The 25,232-nt window shown below is 39.2% G+C and overlaps 1 protein-coding gene across 1 annotated transcript in view; it reads left to right on the top strand.

Annotated features, from left to right (window-relative positions):
• MPDZ (multiple PDZ domain crumbs cell polarity complex component) overlaps positions 1-24,573 on the top strand; it is a 91,569-nt gene extending 66,996 nt beyond the window's left edge. Inside the window, exons 26-45 of the mRNA XM_075726462.1 lie at positions 992-1,154; positions 1,765-1,961; positions 4,743-4,834; positions 5,139-5,229; positions 5,576-5,656; positions 8,241-8,333; positions 8,427-8,501; positions 9,956-10,133; positions 12,576-12,721; positions 13,059-13,142; positions 13,250-13,443; positions 13,703-13,850; positions 17,012-17,098; positions 18,517-18,613; positions 19,287-19,330; positions 20,414-20,536; positions 22,049-22,153; positions 22,271-22,383; positions 23,456-23,579; positions 24,427-24,573. Coding sequence (XP_075582577.1) covers positions 992-1,154; positions 1,765-1,961; positions 4,743-4,834; positions 5,139-5,229; positions 5,576-5,656; positions 8,241-8,333; positions 8,427-8,501; positions 9,956-10,133; positions 12,576-12,721; positions 13,059-13,142; positions 13,250-13,443; positions 13,703-13,850; positions 17,012-17,098; positions 18,517-18,613; positions 19,287-19,330; positions 20,414-20,536; positions 22,049-22,153; positions 22,271-22,383; positions 23,456-23,579; positions 24,427-24,573 — 2,382 coding nt within the window. The remainder of the gene's footprint in view (positions 1-991; positions 1,155-1,764; positions 1,962-4,742; positions 4,835-5,138; positions 5,230-5,575; positions 5,657-8,240; positions 8,334-8,426; positions 8,502-9,955; positions 10,134-12,575; positions 12,722-13,058; positions 13,143-13,249; positions 13,444-13,702; positions 13,851-17,011; positions 17,099-18,516; positions 18,614-19,286; positions 19,331-20,413; positions 20,537-22,048; positions 22,154-22,270; positions 22,384-23,455; positions 23,580-24,426) is intronic.
• The last annotated feature ends 659 nt before the right edge of the window (positions 24,574-25,232 follow it).

Genomic DNA, 25,232 nt, shown 5'->3' with positions numbered 1-25,232 from the left:
AATTACTTGGTTTTCATCTAAAGTTTTTGTTGTTTACACCAACAGCTGATCTGCCAAGTATCAAAGTCTCTTGGGCATGCATAAGTTTCAGAATGATGATATTCAGACACAAGTTTCTTGCCTACATGTTTACTCTGAGCAAGCCAAAATGATATAAATTACAAACACTTAGCCAAATACCTGATCAGAGTCCATATTCCTCAGGGAAACTAACTTGAATGGAGGCTTGCCAGTTTGTGGATTTGGGCGTTTAACCATTATATTGCAGTAGTTGTGTGTTTATACTTTTAACTTTTTGCAGATATGAATAGGCCACATACATCAAGACGAAAAGTGTTTTTCTCCTTTTTGATTTAATCTGTATCCTCCTTTACCGGATCTCCCCTGTGCAGCTTATAGGAAACCAGTAAATAAGACTGAAAAAGTACAGTTAGTAACTGTGGATTCCTTTAGTTATCATCTCTTTCGTTTTGTTTTTAAATTGTCCTTTCAGTTAATACGCCAGTTATTTTCTTTTTTGTGGAGGCATTTTTGAAAGCACCAAGTTCTTTGTTTCCTTTCCCTTTCCTCCTATTTGACTTCCAAAGCATATCATAGGAGGAAATTGTATGTGGTGGCTTTTAAAACTAAAATGAAGTCTTTTACAGATATGGCACTAAAAAAAAAAAAAAACATTTTTGAGTCTTCATAAGAGACTTTTTCTGAAATGTAAAGTGGCACATAAAACTTTACTGAATTGGGCTTTTATTGTTAGTTCTGTTTGCTTCCGAATACATCTTGGAGTGATGTTATCTCTTACCTTGCCTGGTGTTTGTTTGTATCATTGATCTGTTGCAGCCTTTCTGTGTCGTGTTATTCATTTAGAATTCCAGCTGCTTGGTATTTAAACTTCAAAGCCATAGTCATTGCTGTTTTGACATTTTTGTATACTAGTTTGCCCTACACAGAATCTGCATCTGCTTAGCCACTGCATTTTTCTTATTCTCCACAGGCATTTGGTCAGTTCGATTTAGAGCCAGAAAAGACTTCGCTTTGTAACTTGCCTCTGCCCCCTCCTTCAGCATTTTCAGGAATGAGCTGTGATGTTGCACAGTCATCTTCTAGCAGAGGCCCAGAGGATGTGGAGAAGGAGGATGAGTTCGGTTACAGCTGGAGTAAGTTCATCCTTTGTGAAAATGTTTGAAATACCCAGTGTTGAAATAGCAGTGTAGCAGAAGATGGGGGGGGCAGTTTGAACTACTTTGTTCTTGTGTGCTTCGTGGTTTGGGTGTTAAGTGTCTCTGTCAGCTTTCAGTTGTGCTTGGTCAGATGCACATGGTGAAATATAAAATTAATGTGTTATTCTTCATTGCATTCCCATCTCTGTTTTCCTCTGTCATCCATATTCACTGTTGCACACATAGGACTACTTGAAGAATTTCAGTGTACTCTGGGTAACTGATGGCAGTGATTGATGTGATAGCTTCTGTTACCTGAAGGTGTTACTGGAGGGAAGATTATTGCTTTTATGTGTGAAAAGTCTTTTTTTAAGAGAAGTTTTAATGTTTTCCGAAGTTAGAAGGAAAACAAGGAACTAGAAGTATTATTATAAATCACCTAACGCTTAGCTTGAAAGAAAGCGTGGTCTACACTTAAAATTTTCTCATCCAGTTTGGGATTTTTCTGTCAGATACTGCCCACTGGACACTGATCTTCACTCTGTAGGTGACTTGTGAAACTTTCTAATGTAAATCCAACTTCTGCTGCCCACACTTTTACATTTAGAAAAGATTGTGCAGCGCTATGGAAATCTACCAGGGGAACTACACATGATTGAGCTGGAAAAAGGAAGGACAGGTCTGGGACTTAGTCTTGCTGGTAACAAAGACCGATCCAGGATGAGTGTCTTTATAGTGGGAATTGATCCAAATGGAGCAGCTGGCAAAGATGGCAGGCTACAGATTGCAGATGAGTTACTAGAGGTGAGTTTTTGCAATTTATACTGAAACCCAAACATACTGACTTAAAACATGCTAAAACATTAGATTCTTGCTGCAATATAGACGTTCTTCAGTGGACTTTGAAATCCCCAAGTTATCCAAGTTGATATCACTATGCTACCAGATTTTCATTCTGGTGTATGCCAGATAGTTGCAGCTGGGATTTTTTTTCCTGTTATAGTAGTACTAAGTAAAGATGTGTGTATATTTAGAACGGCTAAAAATGGAGGATGACAGCGGTTTCTGCATTATAGAGATATATGGAAGGGCAATGCATTGCAGGCCATGGAAAATATTGAAGTCCTTTAGTCCATCCATCTGTGGAGTGTGCCAGACTTTCTAATTAATTCTCTGTCTACTGGAAATGTGATAATATCAGAATGATTCCATTATTTCAGAATTTTTATGTTGTGTAACATAAAATAGAAATTAAATTGGGGAAACAGGAACAGATCATTTGTAACATGGACTTTTATTTCATGACATATTCAGGCTGTTTTCTAGTGGCTTTGTGGAGGGACCCAACTGCTGAATATGCAGCTAACATTCCCAGTATGTATATGAGCATAAGGTGTATTTTTATATTTCCACAGTTCAGTTGACGATACTTGCAGATATATTCTCTGCTATAGCTTTTCCCATTCTTTCTGATAGCAGTAGGTAACATTACCCTCACAGAAATGCTTTGTGTAACTTCAAAACTGTATGTGGAGGTGTTTGAGGATACACTGGGGAGATGGTACAGGGAGGGAATGGTGAGACTGAACTAAGCTTTAGGGAGACACAGAGAGTACATGATGTCGGCTGTCAGTTGCAGGCTAGGAGAGAAACTAAGAGATTTGTGGCACTGTGGAGCTAGTCTTGTGGAGGGACCTGTTAGTTGCAGAGTCCAATGTTACCTGCTAGATGGTTCTCTTGAATCACTTAAAATGTCTGCTTTTAAAACCTCGATGTTGCAGATAGAATCATAGAATCATAGAATCATTTAGTTTGGAAAAGACCTTTAAGATCATCCAGTCCAACCATTAGCCTACACTACCAAGTCTACTCTAAACCAATCAAGGATAGACTAGACTAAACCATGTCCCAAAGTGCCACATCTACCCGATTTTTGAACACTTCCAGGGATGGTGACTCCACCACCTCTCTGGGCACCCTGTTCCAATGCTTGACCACCCTTTCCGTGAAGAAATTGTTCCTAATTTCCAACCTAAACCTCCCCTGGCGCAGCTTGAGCCCATTTCCTCTCGTCCTATCGCTAACTACATGGGAGAAGAGACCAACACCCACCTCACTACAACCTCCTTTCAGGTAGCTGTAGAGAGCAAGAAGGTCTCCTCTCAGCCTCCTCTTCTCCAGGCTAAACAACCCCAGTTCCCTCAGCTGCTCCTCATAAGGCCTGTGCTCCAGACCCTTCACCAGCTTTGTTGCCCTTCTCTGGACACGCTCCAGCACCTCAATGTCTTTCTTGTATTGAAGGGCCCAAAACTGGACACAGTATTTCAGGTGCGGTCTCACCAGTGCCGAGTACAGGGGGACAATCACCTCCCTGCTCCTGCTGGCCACACTATTCCTGATACAAGCCAGGATGCTGTTGGCCTTCTTGGCCACCTGGGCCAAAGGGATGCTGAGTATCCTCAGAACACATTGAAACAAATCTGGCTGAGTCTGCTCTCATGTGATTCCTTGCTTACTATCCATGCTGTAAACCTGCAAACTGAAGCTAAGAGATTGTCTCAGCCCCTTCTGAGAGGAGACATCTGAGCTTTCTCCTTATGTTACCAAGTAGCTGTCCATTAGCTGTGGTGGTCATGCCACATCCTCCAGCTGACAGCCTGACCATGGTTCTTCAGAGGCCATGGCAAACACTTGAAGCAGCGCTGCATCTAGATTGTCACTCGCAGTATAAATGGCAGGGCTCAGTGTCTCTGTGACCATGCCTGGTGGACACAACCTGTGTGGGAGCTGAGGGGTTGCTGTTATGCTCAACCCCCAGTTCAGTGTCTTGCATCTGTTGCTCACTGCTGGCTGTTTCTCTGCTTCTATTAGTACTACCTCGGTGTGTGTTGCATTATTTTCCCTTTGTGTAGGTCCAAGATGTCCTTTTCCAGTCATTTCCCCTTTCTTAGAGTTGACTTCTGCACTGCAGTTTTCCATTTCCAAGAACAAATGCAACTAATAAAATGTGAGCAAATAATGCCCTTATTCTGCAAATTCATGCTGATACCTGCAATCATACCTGAGCCATAGGAGCTTCAAGGGATTTCAGTGAGTCTACTCTGCCACACAAAGATAACGTCAGGTCAAATTTTCAGATTGTAAATGCACCAGTGTTCAGACTCTGGTGTATAAAGTGCCTGGCTCAGAGCTGAGATGTGATAAATAATAGCAGTCTTGTTGCTGGGTATAAGCAATTCATTTATTTGTTATGGTTAGAATTTCCCATGGCCCTGCTTTAACACCACATCAGTCATGAGGTGATCAATGGCAAGTGGAAATAGATGATGTGCCAAGTCAACCTAGTATAACTCAGAGAATGACATTTTTAGCACTGTGACAGTGTTAGTCTGAAATCAAACTGTAAGGAATTTCCTACTGGAAGAAGGGAGTGAAATCAGGACACTACATACTCTGTTACTTTAGTACAATTTCTGCTTTAGCCAGTGATGTTGGATAATGGATTTTTTTTAAGACCTAAAAATTAGTTTAAGTATAAGGGAATTTAAATATTTTGAGAAGTAATTGCTGTCTTCCTTTGTATAGATAAATGGGCAAATACTCTATGGAAGGACTCATCAGAATGCTTCCTCGATAATCAAATGTGCACCATCTAAAGTAAAAATCATCTTTATCAGGTAAGTTCTGGTTAAAGATTTGGCTAAAAAGGTTTATTTTTAATAAAAGATTTGGCTAAAAAGGTTTATTTTTAATATGCCCAAGTTTTGCAGAGTGTTTCTGTTTTTAATTTTGGTAAGGTAGATGTGCTTTTGAACCCAGTTCTTAGTAGTTGTTAAATATATCTTGAGTTTTCTGGTTTGATATTTGCATTGTGAGTGCCAGAAATAAAGTAAAAGAAAGGGCTAGACTTAAACTTGTTCTAAGAAATATGGTCCTGTATTACTACATTCTTACTATATTCTTTAACTGAATCTGTTGTAGAAATAAAGATGCAGTAAATCACATGGCTGTTTGCCCTGCAAAGTCAGTAGAGGCTTCACAGTGCACTTCAGGCACACTTCAACATCAAGAGGTAAAGTAAATTTCTGTTTTTCTCATTTGACTGAGATACTAACATTGTTCTGGATAGAGAATTGTCCTATCTGCTTAGCAAATAATACAAAAGAGAAAGTCATCCAAGGAAAAAACAAATGAGATTTTAATAAAGCTTCTAAATTTAGTACAGCTGTGCTCAATTCTGTTCTACTTTATGTTCATCTAAACTATGAAGTAAATCTAACATGCCCGTGAAGAGGGTTATAGCAGTTTAAATGAATCCAGAAAATGAAAAGACCCACTTTAAAATTTTGTTTACTACTTTATTTTGATGCAAAATGTTGAATATTGTTGCTCATAGTTATGTTTTCATTTTCTATTAGATTGATATCAGTGCTGCAAACTCCAGTGCTTGTTCTGACTTCAGTTCATGTAAAAACATTCAGTATGTGGAACTCCCTAAGGTAGGTGCTGAAAATTAAATTTTCATCAGCCACATTTGTATTTACTAGCTTGCTTTTTTGTAATGGAGTCCCTCTTACGGCAAACAAACTTTGTCCCTTACTCACTGGAAGTCAGAATAGAGATTTCTGTGGGTCTTCTCTTAATATTTTTGAAGGAACTCCGAAGTTTTCCTGACATAATGACTGTTTTTGGCAGGGTCGTGGTTTAACCCCAGTCGGCAACTAAGCACCACACAGCTGCTCGCTCACCCCCTCCCCCCCGCTGGGGGATGGGGGAGAGAATCATTAAAAAAAAAAGTAAAGCCCATGGACCCATGGGTTGAGATAAAGGCAGTTTAATAGGACAGCAGAGGAAGAGAAAGTAATAAATAATAATAACAACGATAAAAGAATATACAGAACAAGTGGTGCACAATGCAACTGCTCACCTGTCACGACCCAAACTGGACTGTCCAGTGAGGATCGTTGAGGTTTTGTGAATCCTTGGGCTAAATTAAGGCGAAACGACACCAAATGATCAGTTAAACACTTTACTGACAGTAAACACCAACCTGAACTTGGAAAGCACCACAATATTCAGGGGATAAAGGGGACCCTCCTGTTGAGTCATGAGGTTCAGAACAGACCCCCTTGCTTTCTAAACTCCTTTCCAGAGAGGAGTCTAGGTGCGCCTAGGTCTAATCTTAGTCTCAGACTTGGTCAATGGTTTATGTGAATAAGGAGGCAACCCAAACCAGGAAGGCACCACAATAAGCAACGTGGGTTCTAATCCTAATACTTATAAGAGTGAAGGAAAAGGAAGAAAGAGGAGAGAGGGAGATACCACCACCCTTGGCTCCCGTGCTATCAAACACGGCAGTGCTCCAGCGGCGGGCGCGCTGCTGTGCTGGCAGCGGGCAGGGGAGGCCGGCTTGGAGCAGGGGCGGCAGCAGCGTGGGGTCCTCCAATGGTGGGGTGCACCCCGTGGCTCCTTGAAGTTGTGTCTTTTATAGGCCAGTCCCTGCTGCTAGTCTTGCCCCCCCTGGAGGTTTGTTCCAGAATGTTCTCCATCTTCTGTGCAGGCGCCACTGCAGGGGTGGGATTGCAAGGGGTCTGTCTGGTGGTCATGAGCCCCTTCCTCAAATGAACTCTGCATAACCTTTGGCTATGAAGAGGGCAGAACTGCGAGTCCTCTGACAGCCTCCCTGCTCCGTGCCAAATTCATGCCACCTCTGCACCAATCGGCTTCTCACCTGTGGTGCTGTGCAGACCCCAATTTATCACTATGGAGACCTTAACTTGTCTTTTGCAGACCTTCACTTGCCTCACCACAGTGTTTGAGGCATTAACTCTTTCAGTTGCTGACATCACACCTGCTGACCGATGCCCAGCTGGTCCCGGAGCAGTGATCTCTGCCCCCTGGCCAACTCCCCCCAGTTTATATACTGAGCATGACGTCATATGGTATGGAATATCCCTTTGGCCAGTTGAATATCCCTGGCTGTGCCCCCTCCCAGTTTCTTGTACGCCTGGCAGAGCACGGGAAGCTGAAAAGTCCTTGACTAGCCCAAGCAGTACTTAGCAACAACTAAAACATCAGCGTGTTATCAGCATTATCCTCATACTAAATCCAAACCACAGCACTATGCCAACTACTAGGAAGAAACTTTATCCCAGCTGAAACCAGGACAGACAAACTCATGAGTCTTTTTAACTTCACATGAATTTGCTAATTGCTCTGTGTCTCTGGAAGAAGTCACCACTTGTCCTATTTGCAAAACTTTTGGTAACCAGCTGCTGGTGGTGCTTCAGGTAAAATCATTGCCTTAGTTGTTCAAAGTAAATGAATGAGCAGATTATAAGCACCAAATCCCCCAAACAACGTGCATATTTAGCGGAAATTGTGTAGCTGGGAAAAAAAGGCTGGGTGTTCTGCCACTATGAAGCTGCCAGAGGAGGGTGGAAAAATTGCTGCTCCTGCTTATTGACATGGAGGAGACAGTTGCATTCAGTGGACATAAGGATAGAGACTTGTGGACTGTTTGTAAGTTTTTCTCCTTGAAGGCATCTGGCCTTCCATTATTAACCAGGAGAATATCTTACAGATGATGGTATCCAGATGATTTAATTCTAGGTGAAAGCATTAGGGAAATTTAACTTTGGCACAAACATTTACTAATTTCATGGGAAGAGCATACATTTTTCCATCCTCTGTATTTTCCACTCCTGTGTGTATTTTTTCTGTGGTTTCAAATAATGAATTTAAGCTATATCATGAAGTTTTATTTACCTCAGTTGGTAGTTTCCAAATATTTTGTGTTTCTTACTCCTATTTATGAATTTAACAACTGAATCACAGTTGACCTTTTAAGTTTCAAAGCAGTGGTTTTGAATTTAGAAGTGTTTCAGATTTATCTTGGTATATACTGTATGTAGATTGGCAAAATCTATTCCAGAAAGAGATTAGTTTAAAACAAAAATACTGATGCATTGTGAAAACCCAAACTTTTGTTATGTCTGCAGGCTTCACTAGTCTTTAGTGAATGTATTCTAACATTTTGATAAACACAGTACCTAACTATTTGCGTTTTTCTGTTTGCCCCAGGATCAAGGAGGCTTGGGAATTGCCATTAGTGAAGACGACACAATTAATGGAGTAGTTATTAAGAGCTTAACAGATCATGGTGCAGCAGCAAAGGTTTGAAAACAATTAAAATCCAAATAGGGAATGAAAAATGATTTTTGGAGTAGCATCCAGAGCTCATATTTTTTTATTCTATGTTGTTTCCAGGATGGACGAATCAAAGTCGGAGATCAGATCCTGGCAGTGGATGATGAAATTGTTGTGGGATATCCAGTAGAAAAGGTGCTCTGAAATGTCAGGAATATTGCAGAAATTGCACCACTTAATGTAGGAGGTGATTGTGTCTTAAACAAACCAGTGAGATTTTTGTGACTATATTCTGACTCCATTTTCAAAGCTAGCTAAAGAACAAAAGATCCACAGACATTGCAGGATAAGGAAACTATTGCAGAAAAAGCTAAAGCCTGAATTTAAAGCTTGGCTGCTATTTTACATTAATGCACTACATGTATCGTCTATCTCTGTGCTACAGATGTGATTTTTTTTTTTTTCCCCCCCTGTGGTTCAGATCTGATGACTGAGGGCTACTTAGTTGTGGGATAAAAGCCATGAACTATCACTCAGTAATGACTCTTCATAGCTACTCCACTTTAAAAGTATTAGAACCAGTAAAATTAATATGTGTAAATTTACATGGGTGAGTTACATCAGTGGTAATCAAGTCATGAACTGTGCTTATGCATGGGGAGTGTCTGAAATAACAGCCTTGTTATATTCCAAGCCTGATATTTCAGCCCTTTGGAGAAAACTATCTCCATTCCTAAATAACAAGATTTATTTCTAACTTCTAGCTCTGCAAACTCAATTTGGGTTCTGTAATGAATCAAGGAGGGCTTTTTTGTAGCACCTGCCTTGCTACCAAGGAAAGTGATTCTTTAGGCATGAGAAGATCACTTTCTGTTTGTTAAAGGGCAATTAGGAGAGCATCCATCTTTCTCTTTGATGCACTGCTATCTCTGAAGCAGTAAATGAGTAAGAGGTAGTAAAGCTGTCTGCTGGGAAGTAGGTAGGCTTTGGAAGAAGAGATGGAGAGGTTGAATAAGTAATTTCTGAAAATACTTCTGATTCTACTGAAATGTAAAGTTCCAGGAGGATTTGGTGTCTTTTCTGTGAGATGGCAATTAATTTTGAAGTTTTTTCAGTATCCCCTTAAACTAGATTTTACATTATACCCTACTGTCCTTCCCTCCCTCCCATAGTTCAGGTTCATAGTTTCAGGTTTTCCTTCCAGCTGTGCATCTGATTAAGGAGCTAGGATGGCAGTAGCGCATTTATTTAAATCAGTAGACATTTTGGCATTGACTTCTGTGGGATCAGAATTGGGCTCCACCCAAGCATTAAAAGACAATACTAGTTTTCCGATTTTTCTAGTAATTGCTATAAACATAGTATTTCGTCCAGAGAAGCCATCAAAAGACCGACACATTCTTGTCTGGTATAGTTTGGCAAAGTTTCGTGGAAGCTACTTGATTAACAGCAGCCAGGTCTGGCCCACGGTTAACTCTGTTACTGTTTCTTATAAAAATTATCAATATTTGTCTGTGTTCATTACCAAGAAAACCTGCAGAATTGTGACTTGTAGCTCCAGTTTGCAGAACAGTTCTTCTGCTTTATTTTTGTTTTACAACTGAACAGTCCAGTTACACTCTTCACCAGCTTTTCTCTTTATCATTCAGTTTATTAGTCTCCTGAAGACATCCAAAACTATGGTGAGGCTTACTATCAACACAGGAGAGACGGATAGCCTGACTGCAGCACTAGTCCCTTCCAGCACTGCCCCAGCAGAGAGGAGGAATATGCAGCTGCCAGCCACAGTGCCCTCTAACAGCTCACCAGAACCAGAAGCAGTCAAAAGTAAGGTTCTCCTTGTCTGTCTATCTTCACTGGGGTTGTGACATAAAAATGAAGACTCAGCTTGTAAACAAGTTTTCTCTTTTTGTATGCATTCAGCTGAGTTGCACTTTCTAGTACTTATGGATTACAGATCCATGCAAATAAAGCAGTGAGGCTCCACACTGAAGACCTAATTTTTGCCTTCGTACTGGCCTGTCGTAGAGGCACAAGGATGGAGGGAATCCCTCCTCCCCCAAAAAGGCTGTGCAGCAGGTGCTTCTGTCATGGTTGTCTAGAACTAAGTGGGAGGCATTCCTTTAAATGAGGGAGAAAAGTCATGCCATCTTTCCTATAACAGGGAAATGGTTGAGACTGTGTGCCATTTATGACTAGCTACATTTGACTCTCCCCGTTCAGAGTGGAGAGTTGAGATGCGACTGATTGATGATGGTTATTGGTTAAGCAACACACTACTAAGAAGCTAGTATTAACTTAATTGAGTAATGTGCACATCACAGTTAATTTATATGTACATCACTGCAAATATTACTGAGTCACTTTTCTGTTGCTTGTTACTAGCAGTAGTATTGATATACAATTATACCATAACAAAATCTTAAGAAAGACATGGGAGACATACTAGGTAATAAGTCTGTTGTCTTCCCTTCTGCATTAAGTTTTAGGGTAAAGTCTATTACTTTGTCCAAGTCTATCCCTTCCCTCTCCACCTTGCCACACCAAGTCTTAGGGATAAAAGTCTGATGGAGATTTCAACAGCTCTCCCTCCAGCATCCTGGGGATTTGTGATTGCAGTGTGGCTTTACTGCCATTTACAGGCATCCACAATCCAACTGGGAGATCTCCCTTGTCTTGGTTCTCCACCTGATTTTATCATTTATTCCCCAGCTTTCTTTTACCAAGCCTACCGTTTTGCTGCCCTTGCACTTTGTTTTCTCTTCACAGACTCCTTCCAATTCAGCAACCCATCCCTAATTACTTTTTCCCTATTGGTCTGATTTCTACTACGTCTCTACCCAACTTTGGTGTTTCCAGCAGTGCTATGTAGGCAGTTTTTGTCCCAGTACTGATGCAGCTATTTAGATGAGGTCAACCTTACATATCAAGACTCTCTTCCAGTTCTTTAGTTCATGTGTTCTGTGTACATTTCATGCCTTCTGGACAGAATTACTGTACTTAAGCCGTGATTCCCCTACTTAACTTGAACTAAGCATGAGCAGCTCCTGATCATACACATGAAGAACTTGCATAACAGAGCAGTAGAGCGATCTGTTCTGTACTCACACAGAAGCTTTACCCTTAAAAAGTCTTAATAGGCCTTCTGGCTCCCTTCACAGGCGAAGCCTCTTAGTTTTGAGGCTTACTGCTCCTGTAGGACCTATTGCTCACACAATACCTAAGTATTTGTCTAACATAAATATTTCTGAATGGGCAAGTCCTCTGTTAGTTTCAGTGAAACTTCTTTTAATCAGTGCCCTTTTAAAGAGCCTTAAGAGGATTTAGATACCTGTTTTTACTTTTTGGAAAAAATGTAATTTTGGTGTTTCTTAAAAGCACAGAGGACATCAGTGATAGGGATAATCTGAACATCCCAGACGTTTTGGTTGCCGATTCTTTCCTTTAGTTGCTACACCATACCCCCTCGTAGTATTTTTAGCTTTTTTTTCCTTTGAAGGATACAGGACTGACTAAAATACTGAAGCAAAGATCTGTTTGTGACATACCAGAGATACTGAATTTACAGATAAATTGCTGCATAAGGATGCCATGTACATTTGCACTATGAGAATATAATTTACACCACAAAACTTACTGCTTCCAAAAGCTGTGTCAGTGACTAGTTAAAAGTTGGACTGGTGTAAAAAAGTTCTTTTTGAGGGCCACTTAATATAATGGTGTGTATAAAACCTTTGACTTGACCATGGATTGCTAGAATTGTGAAATACCACTATATTTGATTCATACTTAACATTCTTTCTCATGGTACAGATCTGAGTCTGGGATGGAATATTTAGTTCGATGGACCTTGACTTGACCCATTGCAAATGTGCAGGGCTGTTATCCTTGAATCCATGTATTTAATACATATTATGTACTTCATTTATCTCTGATCTACATTGCATAGTTGCTGGTACAGATGTTTAAATTAAATTCTATCCTAAATAGAATCTGTTGGGTACAATAGCTTCTTTGGCTATCCAGACTGTAGGAGTGATTTTGATAGTACAAATACAGCACATTATGTGTAATATTTTATCAGTAAACTCAAAACTGTGATCCAGGTACTTGATGGTGTAAAAACAGGACAACTGCCATTAAAACTACAGGGACAGTACTTGTCTGAGGGAAAGGGAGATTTGACAGCATCATTCTCTGTAGGTCAGCTGTTCAGCTGTTGCTGTAGAGCCCTCTTATTGTAACCAGGATGTTTAATTGTTGTTTTAGATACAAGCAGATCTTCAACTCCAGCCACATTAGCCTCTGACCCAGCTACTTGTCCCATCATTCCTGGATGTGAAACAACCATTGATATCTCCAAAGGGCGGACTGGTCTTGGTCTGAGCATTGTTGGAGGAGCAGACACTTTGCTGGTTGGTTGGAAAAATATGTGTGTCACTCAAATGAAATAACAATAGTGTAATTAAAATGTCTAATAGAAGAGATTTTTTTTTCTTCATTTGTTCCTGTAGCATTTATAGAAACACTGATGATAGCAGTTCAGAAAAAAAAAAGGGAGGGGGGTGGTGAGGAAGCACTTTTAAAATTGAAAGTATAAATGAACTTCTTAAATATTTTGGTAATTTGTCCATTATGCATCTGACTGTTTTATCACTGATGAATTATAGTAGGAACTTCCAATTGCTCTTTGTTCAAAGCAGGGGCATGTTCTTTCAACATGCAATTTATTTCTGTTTTATGTATCCACAGGGAGCAATCATTATCCATGAAGTATATGAAGAAGGAGCAGCATCTAAAGATGGGAGACTGTGGGCTGGGGATCAGATATTAGAGGTGTGGTGGTTTCTTTGGTCACTTTTATTGTCATTTGCTAGCTAGGCATCTTCTGTTTGTCCGCTGGAAAGTCCTGCACACTTTATCATTGTGTGCTTTCATTGCAGGTGAATGGGATTGACCTCAGGAACGCTACACACGATGAAGCGATAAATGTCCTCCGACAGACTCCCCAAAAAGTTCGTCTGACTGTGTACAGAGATGAGGCGCAGTACAAGGAGGAAGACATGTATGATGTACTCAATATAGAGCTCCAAAAGAAGCCTGGCAAAGGCCTTGGGCTGAGTATTGTTGGGAAAAGGTGTGAATGTACCTGGAGAATCAATGTCTGGGACTTGCTGGGCATGCTCATATTTCTGTTGGGGTCTAGTGCTTAGATCCTGTGGGCTTGAAGGCTGTACATGTCATTTTTGTGCCTAAGCTAATTGGCCATTCCTAGAGGAACTAGCCCAACATTACTCAACAGAAAAATGAGACATTGTTCATTGTGTTCCCACAGCAGGCCATAAAAATGTCCCTCAAACAATACTGTAATGCAAAATCCATGTGTGTATTTGCAGAAATGATACAGGGGTTTTTGTGTCAGACATCGTCAAAGGAGGAATAGCCGATACAGATGGGAGATTGATGCAAGGAGACCAGATATTGACAGTGAATGGAGAAGATGTTCGAAATGCTAACCAGGAGGCTGTTGCAGCTTTGCTAAAGGTATTGGGAAAGAGAAGGTGGATAAAAGCAAAGAATTGAGATCCAGATTTTTTGAAGGCTTTAGTTTTATTCAGACAGAGTTCAGACTTGCTCTCATTCAGAGAATGAGCTGTGGATCCAAATGTAAGCTTCCTGAAGTCTAGAGCATTCAGATTTTGATGCTTTGCCTTTGAAAATGGGAGTAGTGGTGGTGCAGAGTGCCATATGTTTATAGGGCAGTAGAAGACCATTACCTAGAACAACCTGAAACTTATCATTGTCTTTTCTGCAACAAACTGGTAACTGGTTAACTATCTCACATTTTTAGAAAGATATGCAGATCTGACTTGAAACGATGGAGAATTCATCAGAGTAGTTGTGCCAAAAAGTGATTACTTTCACAGTTGATAATACTAATCTTTTTTTTTTTTTTTTCCTGTGTATATCTAGTGTCACCATACATCCATTAAATACTATAATGCATTTTCCAGTGACCAAGGCATCTAGTATAAGAAATTGCTTTCTCACAAAGATAACTGAAGTAAACTCCTATCTGCAGCTCTTGGAACCAGACTTTATGTTCTCAATAAATTTTGTGCTGATGTCCTCCCCCTGTTTCCAAATCAGAATGAAGTCAGATACACAACATTTCTTGTGGTCTGGCAGGAAGTCCAGCTGGTCAGCCAGCTTCTCTGTTTTCCGTCCAGGGTTTTGAGACATTCCTGCTGCTATGGTAAGGATTCCATCGAGTCAGCATTTTCCAATGGAAAACTGTTGCACTGGAAAAAATTTAACAGCCACTACTCATAGCTGCCTCCTGAATACTTAGACACATGATCATGCTTCTTTGCACTGACATTCAAAGGTCTGTTTTTCCAGGTCTTGACCAGTTCCTTGAGCTTTTCCCCCCGCCCCCTTTCTTTTGGGGTGGGGGGCATAGAAAGGGGACATAGGAGCACTTTTTCTGTATTTTCAGCATATGCCCATAAGTCAGAATGCCAGAACTGGGTCTGTGTCTGTCAGTGAACTCATTAATATACTCTTCTGGGGTAATAATACATTTCCATTCTTACCTGATACTTTATCTAAGAACAGCATGTTTCTTCTTCATATGCTGCACTTTTACATTTCCTTTAAATTAAAATGCCAATTTATGTGGAAAGTTTCTTTTCATTTTGGCAAGCATTTTGGAGCATCTAATTGAAGTCTTAGTTCCTACTTATCATTTGTATATTCGTGATTTAAATACTTCATCCCACTCACTAGTACTTGTAATTAATTGTCTTAGCCCTGAGAAATGAGGCTTTTAAAATACCTCAGATATATTATTGTTAATGATTCTGGTTTGTTCATGCAGTATAAATGGAATAAAGCACAATCACTCGCATGCAGGCAGTCACCATTTTTAGTTCAGGTATCAGTTCTGTTTTCATTCATGAGAGTAAGATTTAGGAGCGAATTGGCTTGAATTCCCTGAAATGTATTTTGCTAGAAAATTATTTATAAACTTTGGAAAATCCCAATGTATTTTAAGTAGCATGAGATTACTAGAATGTGTTGTTAGGCTGAGAATTCTGCCTGTTCTTGCAGTATTTCAAGTATCCGTAAAACGTGTGAAAAGCTGATAATTTTTTCCCCTCATTTGACTTATGGATTTATCAAATGGGATATTTCAGGAACAGAGAGAAAGCTGTAATAAAACTAAATGTGAATTGATTTATTCACAAATTCAGCTGAAAAGAATTACCTCCCACTTTGACACATTATGACTTTTAAATCTCATTTGTGGGGTTGCATTTTATGTGAGGATGTGGTAATTTTAGGTACATAGATTACTTCCTCATTTTCCATTTTGGTTAAGAGTTGTCCATGTGGTTTAATGTGAGTCAATTCATACAAGCAGGAAAGAACGGGTTTGCCTGAGCCCTGATCAAATCTTTCCCAGGACACAGAGAAGTCAACATTATTTAAAAAATAAAAAGCAGTTTAATAATAAACCTCTTTCAGTGTCACCCCTAAGAGAATAGCAACAGGATATGAGGTATGGAAACCCTATTTGAATGGGTATGTCCCATTTACTGGTTTTGATATATTGGTCTATTTCTTACTGTGAATTTTCTGACAAATACGTGAACCTTTCTTAGGGTAATACAGCTAAAGCATGATAAATAAAGGGAAACTTAGGAATATTAAGTTCTTTGGATACAGGAGGTCATACTAACAACTACCTGTGGGAGAAAGAAGAAAAAGCAAAATAGCAACAAAACTTTGAAATTTCTGTATTTGATTATGTTGCAGATAGGTGGTCATCTTTTGATGCTACTTGTATTATTTTTGAAGTCCAGTTTTGTAAATGTTGTTTGTGATAATAACTTACCTATTTGTTTCCAAAATCAGCGTAATGTCCTGGTTTCTAAATAATTGATTGCAGGGTGAATTTTCTTCTGAGATGTGCATTTTATGCAGACTTGTAAATACTTAATAGTATAATTAAAAGCTTAAACAGTAGTGTAAGGATTTTCCAGTCTGCAAACAGTCCATATCACCCAGCTTCCTGTTGGGAATCAGATGCAGAAAGGTCACTTAAACCATAGATAGAAGTTTGGAAAACCTCCGGCCCAAAATTTCTTTAGTTATGTTGTTATGGATCCAGAGCAACAGATGATTTCAAGAGCGGGAGAGAGATGACTAACTAGCAGTTTAAATACCATGTTCTCAGTCATATGAACAGAAATAATGATTAATACTTTGAGGTGTTGTACTGTTTTTAGTGCTTATTGTGAAAAGAGTCAATTTCACTATTCCTTGAAAAATGCCATCTTGAAAATAAATGTTGACATTACAATTGAGAAGCCAGAACTACTCCCTGTTAAGTGAAAGGTAACAAGAATTAGTCGTCTTGTGTAATTTTCACATCTGTATTGTAATACTGGTTAATCCAAAAAGTACCCTGTTCAGTATTGAGTATCATGGTGTACTTAGTTTGTGTGACTCTGATCCTGTCATGAGCTCTGTCTGCTCGGTGCTCATTGCAGTGTTGTTAGCCCATTATTTTCCCCTCTGTCCATATTTTTTTTTCTTCTACATTTCTTAGACCTTAAGTCTAAAAAATGACTTAAATATTGTCATAGGCTTTAATGTTGTAGACAGAAGAGGTGTGTTATAAATGCCTGGTTCTTTAGTGTTCATTAGGTACGGTAAGACTAGAAGTTGGAAGAATAAAAGCTGGTCCATTCCACTCCGAGAGGAGGACATCCCAAAGCAGCCAGGTGTGTAACTGTAAAACTGTTTAATTTGGAAGAAGTAAAATGTGGTTAAATAATGAAAGCAAATAAAAAGAATTGGTTTTATGATGACAATGATTTTCCATGTATCTGATCCAAGATGAAGAAAAGTAGGAGGTTTTATGTACTTTGCAGCCTTTTGGTAACCATTTTATATGTTCACTTTAGCATATTGTATCTGTTAAAGAGATGGCCCAGCCAAAAATGTATTCCAGTAACAGCTTTGCTGTGTTTCCTAGTCTGCTTTTTATGGCTTCAGCCTGGGAAGCAGAGAGAGTTCTGATTCTCATTGATACCAGAAGAAGTCGGAGTGGACTTTAAACCTCTTTGTTACTTTAGGAGTGCTTGGCATGCAATGGAGTATTGTTTCAGTAAACTTAGTGAATTTCTCCACTCTTTGCATATTCTTACCCTAATCTGGGTCGTCAGAAGCAGGAAACCTGCACCCTTCCATGAAGCTTCTCTGAAGTTTATTTTATTGTTGGTCTAATGGTGGAGCGTTACAAACTCGGATCAGTTTCTGTATTTGAATGCATCCTTCATGTGGTAGCAGTTCACATCGTGATTAGGACAAAAGGAAATGGGCTCAAGCTGCGCCAGGGGAGGTTTAGGTTGGATATTAGGAACAATTTCTTTACGGAAAGGGTAGTCAAGCCTTGGAACAGGCTGCCCAGAGAGGTGGTGGAGTCCCCATCCCTGGTAGCGTTCAGAAAATGGGTAGACGTGGCACTTTGGGACATGGTTTAGTCTAGTCTACCCTTAATTGGTTTAGTGTGGACTTGGTAATGTAAGGTTAATGGTTGGACTGGATGATCGTAAAGGTCTTTTCCAACCTAAACGATTCTATGATTCTGTGATTCTCTCCAGTAGGAGCTATATTTCTGAGCTCACAAGTTACTTTAGAACTTTCTCTGTTTAGTGCAGATCATCAAGTACTGAAGATAAATAGTTTTAAGACAAATCATAATTAAACAGTTTCAGGTGAGCCGGTTAAGACTGAATAAGAAATAAGACTGAAATGTTAGGCTCTCTTCAAAACAGGTAATGCCAAACAAGATGAAAACGTTCAGGGTCTGGGCAGACTTAATCTAAGTAACAAGCAGCTCACAATGTTGAATGTTTTCAAGAGTCTGTAACAGTCAGCAAACTAGTCTCACTGGGAGCCATGTTTTTCCTTTACGTTGCCATGCGGGTATAGTGAAAATCTTTCTGGAAGTTGTGCAAGGACCCCGCTAGAGTGACTAAGAAATATGTGGTGGTTCACTGTGTCAGCTTTAACTGCACACAGGAAAAGTTAAATACAGCAAAATCCACTGAATACAGTGGGTTACAATTTTACTTTTATCAATTTGGTGTCTGAAGCTGCTCTCTAATCTCTAATCCCCATCTAACACTGTATTTAGGTCAGTGAAGGAAGTGGCAGTCTCTCATCGTTCAGTGTCCCCATTTCTGGGTCCAGTGTACCTGAGGTCTTTGAAAGTGGTCTCAAGAAGAATACCAGTAAGGTTTTTTTGGTGCTTTCAGTATTTTATACATGTGAACTGGTAGCTGAGATCTTTCTCTAAAATGTTGTCATTAGGTGCGGTAGGCCTGAAAGTGATTCTTTAGTCATTAAAATGCTGCAGGGCTGGTTATTGTACAGTACATCATATAGATCTTTGAATAGCTTTTTATAAAAGAAACTAGCAGCTTGTTATACCAGCAGTTTAGATGTTGAGAATCTAAGTTGAGCCATAATTTTCTATTTAATCTATATATGTCTAAATATATAAATATATCTAAATAAAGCTGTCTCATTCATGGAAATCCAGGTACTGTGTAATTAAATTAGAATAGATGTGGAATAGCTGTCTCATGCTCAAATGTAGAACAAAGTTACTTCTGACCACAGTATTGCTACCAAGTAATATTTTTTTCTGTTCTATTTGAGCATGCTTAGCAGTCTTATTCCAAAAGTTATTTAAATAGAGAGAATGAATTACTTTTTCACCCAATTCTAGAAGTATTTCAATCCTATTAATTTAATGACAGCCACTTTCAAAATCTGCTTAAAACATATGTCTATAATAAACCAGCAGGAAGTTAGAATTATTATAGTGGTTTGGATAACTTTAATGGAAAAGTTACCTAAAAATGCTAGTTTAACTTTTCTTTTTTTAAATTCATTTGACAGCAGCTTCTGAAATACAGGGACTAAGAACAGTTGAAATAAAAAAGGTAAGTTACAGCATGAAGTGGTATGTATCAGGAACAGGTTTTGTAGATGTTGTCAGTAGGTGTGTTTACAGAAGGGAAGAAGTCTGGCCCTGCTAATCATTTTGAGAAAGGAATTGATATGGCAATAGCTAGTTAATTTGCCTATCTTTTCAAATCAAGACTGTATGATCTCCACTGCCTATATTTTTTTGTAAAATCAGTGCGATTTATGCTATCATATTTTGTGACCTGTTCTGAAAGCAAAAGGAGGAAGGATTAGTAAGAGATAATGGGACCTAGTTTCACTGTTATCAGACTGAGTTAAATCCAGACACTGTTTTAGTGAAGTGAAAGGAACTGTACTAAAGTTGCAAGCCCATTGTTTTGTATTTCATATTTTTCTTCACACATATTTTTAATGGGTAGGCTTTTAGATGACAGCTGCGAGGTTCTCAACTGTGAAATTCAGTCAACTTCCTTTATAAGAGCATGAGATCTGAGTCACAGACTGCTTTTGATTGCCCAAAATATTTATATTTATTTGACTCTGCCTGACATCTAGTTCACTTGATTACATGGATTGTATTTAGCCATTCTTTTTTTACAGTAGAATCTGACAATACCAGTTTACAATAGCAGTTTTTGCAGTTAGGTAGTAGGGTGTTGTACAGTAGTGAACAGCTAGTTCCGTTCTTATAGGACACTAGGGGGAGCATAAAGACTAATTCTAGTCTATGGGAGGTTGATAATAGGAGACTGATATAGACAATATTAAGAACAAGCAATCCCATCTGTCCAGTTTTCCTTTCTGTGCTGATGTTAAGGGTCTGACGCTGAATTCTGTAAGTATTTAGTTTGGTTAAGATAAAACATACAACTAAGTCAGCAAATTGTCACTTAGTACTGATAGGAGGAAACATGTACTGTCCTCTTTGCGCTTTCTCAAAATGATGCAAAGTGTATTAGCTTAAAAAATGGCTTGAGATGTAGGAATTCTGATTTTCATAAGATAGGGGCTTCAGCAGTTTTTTGAAATAAGCCTGCAATTCTCTGTATGTGTTTTTCTTTCCAGAAAAATCTAATCTTTTTTCATAACAATAACAGGGCCCTGCAGATTCACTAGGAGTGAGCATTGCTGGAGGTGTAGGAAGTCCTCTTGGAGATGTTCCTATATTTATTGCCATGATGCATCCGAATGGAGTTGCAGCTCAGACTCAGAAACTCAGAGTAAGTTAATTGTTAAGAAGGTTGTAAAGATTGCATGGGTAATGCACAGTAATTACTCTAGGCAGGGAATAAATTAGCAGTTTAATGTTACAGTGGTCAGTGCTTCTAGCTGTGACAAGAATTTTTGCTGTTTGGATTGATGAAATGGTAACTCACATTGGTAGCATGGTGTCATGGTTTAGCCCCAGCCAGCAACTAAACACCACATAGCTGCTCGCTCACTTCCCCTACCCCGATGGGATGGGGGAGAGAATTGGAGGAGTAAGAGTGAGAAATACTCCTGGGTTGGGATAAGAACAGTTTAATAATTGAAATAAAGTAAAATAGTAATGATAATAATAACAAGATAATAATGATAATAATAATAACAATATACAAAGCAGGTGATGCACAATGCAATTGCTCACCACCCACCGACCGATACCTGGACAGCTCCCGAGCAGCGATCCCTGCTCCCTGGCCAACCCCCCTCAGTTTATATACTGAGCATGACGTCCTATGGTATGGAATAGCCCTTTGGTCAGTTTGGATCAACTGTTCTGGCTGTGCCCCCTCCCAGTTTCTTGTGTACCTGGCAGAGCACGGGAAGCTGAAAAGTCCTCGACTAGCATAAGCAGTACTTAGTGACAACTAAAAACATCAGTGTGCTATCAACATTATTCTCATACTAAATCCAAACCACAGCACTATGCCTGCTACTAGGAAGAAAATTAACTCTATCCCAGCCAAAACCAGGACACATGGTAAAAGGTAATTGCTGAAAGATACTAACTTTCAGAAGGAAGTCCTAAAGCAATCTTGGATCACAGAGGTAGTCAGATTGTGAAAAATAAAAGTAGAGAGAGTGGTTCAGAATGATGGATTCTGTAAGTGAGCTCCACTGATGAGCATTGTCGTCATTCCTGCAACTGTATGTATGCCATGTGTTTTCTCACTCATGTTTTCTATGCTTATCTGTCTTAGGATAGAGATAGTACTTTTTAGGTTCTGAGTTAAAGTGGGAGGTCTTATCTGATACAGCACTTACATGCCCACTGTATCCAGTTGGTACCAGAGGTGGTTGAATTTGACTCGTACCTCTTGGGAAATGGACAGTGTGATTTCAGGATGAATTCAAACACACAGTCTCTGATGATAATTTACTACTTCAGTCTGCCTATCTTCAGGTGACATGCAAAATGCGTCTCTTTTTTTACATGCTGCATATTTCTAGAGTGTTAGGATCAATTCTGTAAAGCCTCATTACTTTCTTACACTGAATACACTAAACCAGTGTAATTTCGTAATTGTGATGTTGAATTTTCTGCCTTTGTATCGGTCATCATGTAGTTCAAAGACAATTTGCCTTTGAGAGAAAATGTACTGTGAACAGTTGCTAATTTCTTTCTTCCTGCGCCGTATCACTGATAAAATCTAGCTAAATGCAAATACACAGATCTGCTATTGTTGAAAGAAAGTGGCAAATCTATGTAACTAAACTTATTGTTAGATTTTCTACATTTCCTTCTGCAGGTTGGGGACAGGATTGTTAGCATCTGTGGAACATCTACTGAGGGCATGACTCACTCCCAAGCTGTTAGTCTCTTAAAAAATGCTTCAGGCACTGTTGAATTGCAGGTAAAAAATGTTCAGTGACATTTGGAGTATTTTCTGAATGCTGTTTTGCCAGCTGCTACAATGCATTATTTTAGTGTCAGCATTATCATTTTACTGGTTTATGAACTCTGTTCCTAGGTTGTTGCTGGAGGAGAAGTAAGTGTCATAACTGGTCAGCAGCAAGATCCACCTACATCCAATCTTTCGTTTGCGGGACTAACTTCAACCAGCATTTTTCAGGATGATTTAGGGTCAGTAACTGTAGAATATACAACCTCTGTAGCCTGCTACTTTAGGTGGAACTCAACCTAAAAAACTTAAAAATTCTAGTAAATAATGGATGAATTGTTTGACTTAATCATGACTTGCACATTTGGTACACATGGGGCCTGTAGGCCATAGGTCCTCTTCAGCATTTTTCATGATGTAATTTGCTGTGCTGCTTTATTTTGCCCCTCTGTGGAGTTATGATGTGATTTGATTTCTTCTCTGTAAATACAGTCTCCTTTTTTTCACTGAGCTGTGGTAGCTGCGATTAATTGATACACCCAAAATATTTTTTCTCAGACTTAAATAGCACAGCCCTTTCCACAGTGATACCTGTGTTTCCATAATGTGCTTTCTACCACTGGGCTATCAGGAGCATGGAACTTTTCTGGTATGCAAGGTATACTGGTATCCTACAAGGTACAGCTATGTAAACAAATTTTGCCTCAAACTCTGACATAAATCTGAGGCATTTTTCTTCTAGGAACAGGGAAAGAGAGAATGGGGTTCTTTAGCCACACAGATCTACTTCAAAAGATAGAACTCCAAAATTTCTTATAGTCCAAGTATATGTGGGGAAATAGACCTATAAATGGTCTGTATAAATGCATACATACAAATACACAGTCATATATTGGAGGAGGAGAGAAGCAATTAAAACTTACAACATAAACTATTGGGGCTAATTTTAGACATTTTTTAGGAGGTGTAATGGATTACGGGATTTTTAAAGTAGATGTTTGTTACAGAGATTTGAGGTACTAGTATTGCATCACTACTTTGCTAGTAAGCACGTTGCAGCTGTAACTGTGACCTGAGCTGGGTGGAAGAGGTATTTGAAATATCTACCTTTAAGTAGTAACAAGGGCATTAGGCAGTTACAGTGTTTTACATGAACTAAAATAGCCAATTCATTGTAATAAAAGGATTTGTAGTTATAATGGAAAGGAAAATGTATTGCTTAGCTTGAAAGGAGAAATGTTTTTTGTTGAATATTCTATATGTTAAATCGTAAGTTCAGACAACATCACAGTACTCCTTTTTGCCTTTTCTTAGACCTCCTCAGTACAAGACCATTACTCTGGATAGAGGACCAGATGGCCTAGGCTTCAGTATTGTGGGTGGTTATGGCAGTCCCCATGGAGACTTACCCATTTATGTGAAGACAGTGTTTGCAAAGGTAAGTGTAAATTTGTTCAGCCAATCCATTTATTAGTTAGTTCGCAGCAGCTCCTATCTTAAATCATGGCCTGAGTTTGATGCCAAAGGATTGTTACAGTTTCTCACAGCTTTTCTGCCTTAGTGCAAGTGCTGGTCAAAATGTGCTTGCAGCATTTGAAGGCTGTAGTATTGGGAAGATTAAGAATTTCCAAATGCATGTGACTGCATATGGCAGAGTCTTCTTCAACTCTCAAAACTGGAACTGTGCGCACGCTTAGAAGAACAGGCCCCTTGCCTTATGTTTAGAGTGTATTTTCTTCTAGAAGGGACTGTTTTACTTATTTTGACTGCAAGTCTGAAAGGTAGACCAAGATAAAATAATTTAACTCAGTCTGGACCTTCGGAGAAGTTCAGGTGCTGACCTGGATTTGATGGTTTGGATTACCCTAGGAAACAGCCCTGAGTCAGGAAAAAACGGAATCAAGAATCCCAAACTTTTATGGTAACTCAGTGTACAGAGCTGGGTTTTGATTACTGAATTTCTTACATCTATTGTTGAAAACTTCTTCAGACCTGGAAAATCTTACTTGTATGATAATAGAATGTTATACTAGCTGGATGAACAGGGTTAAGGGAATATAAAAATCCTGTAGATCTGATTTCTAGATGTTGTGAAACTTAGACAGGGAAGGGTATACTGCAGGAGTAGCAAACTGCATTACAATTGACTGTAGTTGAATCACTGAAAATCAAAAAAGTTTTAAGCGGTTTTGTGCACCAAACCCATCTTATTCAGACCTTAAAGACAGTGTGGCAGGGAGAAAAAGAAATGCATGAGTCTGCAGTTACATATTGTATCATTTCAGGGTGCAGCAGCAGAAGATGGACGCCTGAAGAGGGGGGATCAAATCATTGCTGTGAATGGGCAGAGTTTAGAAGGGGTGACCCATGAGGAAGCGGTTGCTATTCTGAAAAGAACAAAAGGAACAGTCACTTTGACTGTTTTGTCATGAACTGGCTGCCCAAAGGGGTAGGGTCACTAAGACTATATTACTTACATTCCGCATAGCAAAGAGAATGGAAATGTTTATATAGCCTTCTTGCTCTTCCAGCTTCACAGGGCTGTGTTACAACACTGAAGAAAAATAACATTTAACCATATTTTTGTATACAATAGAAGTGTTTCTCTCACTGTCAGATGACTGGGATGGAGTTACGTCAACCATGGAAAGACATGGATATTTTTGCCATTAGTATTATAATGAATGCTTGTAAGCCATCAAAACAAGGAATTGTTTGCATTAATAACCACACAACAAAACTGGAATGTTTTGCTAAGAGGCTTTGGATATTTGAAATATGTTGGAAAAATGATAAAGTCATGAAGTCAACAAGGGCGTGGCATGGGCAGCAGTAGTCAGAAAACAGAAATAAGGTTATTGTGTAAAGAACATATTGACAAAATATGGAATTTTGGGAAAAGGAAGAAAATATGTAACCTGGAGGCAGATGATTAATGGACTTAGATGGTTATTTGTATTATTTCACAATGCCCAAGTAGAAGGAGCTGGGAGGGTGACTTGGGTGGGTTTTTTTGCTTGTCTGTGCGTTTAAATTTCCTAAGTCATGGTGTATCAGAAAAAAAAAAAAACACAACCCTGTGTTTTAGTTT

This window comes from Pelecanus crispus, chromosome Z (genome assembly GCF_030463565.1).
Source record: "Pelecanus crispus isolate bPelCri1 chromosome Z, bPelCri1.pri, whole genome shotgun sequence".
Classification (NCBI taxonomy): Eukaryota; Metazoa; Chordata; class Aves; order Pelecaniformes; family Pelecanidae; genus Pelecanus; species Pelecanus crispus.
This window is presented reverse-complemented; position numbering and strand designations above follow the sequence as displayed.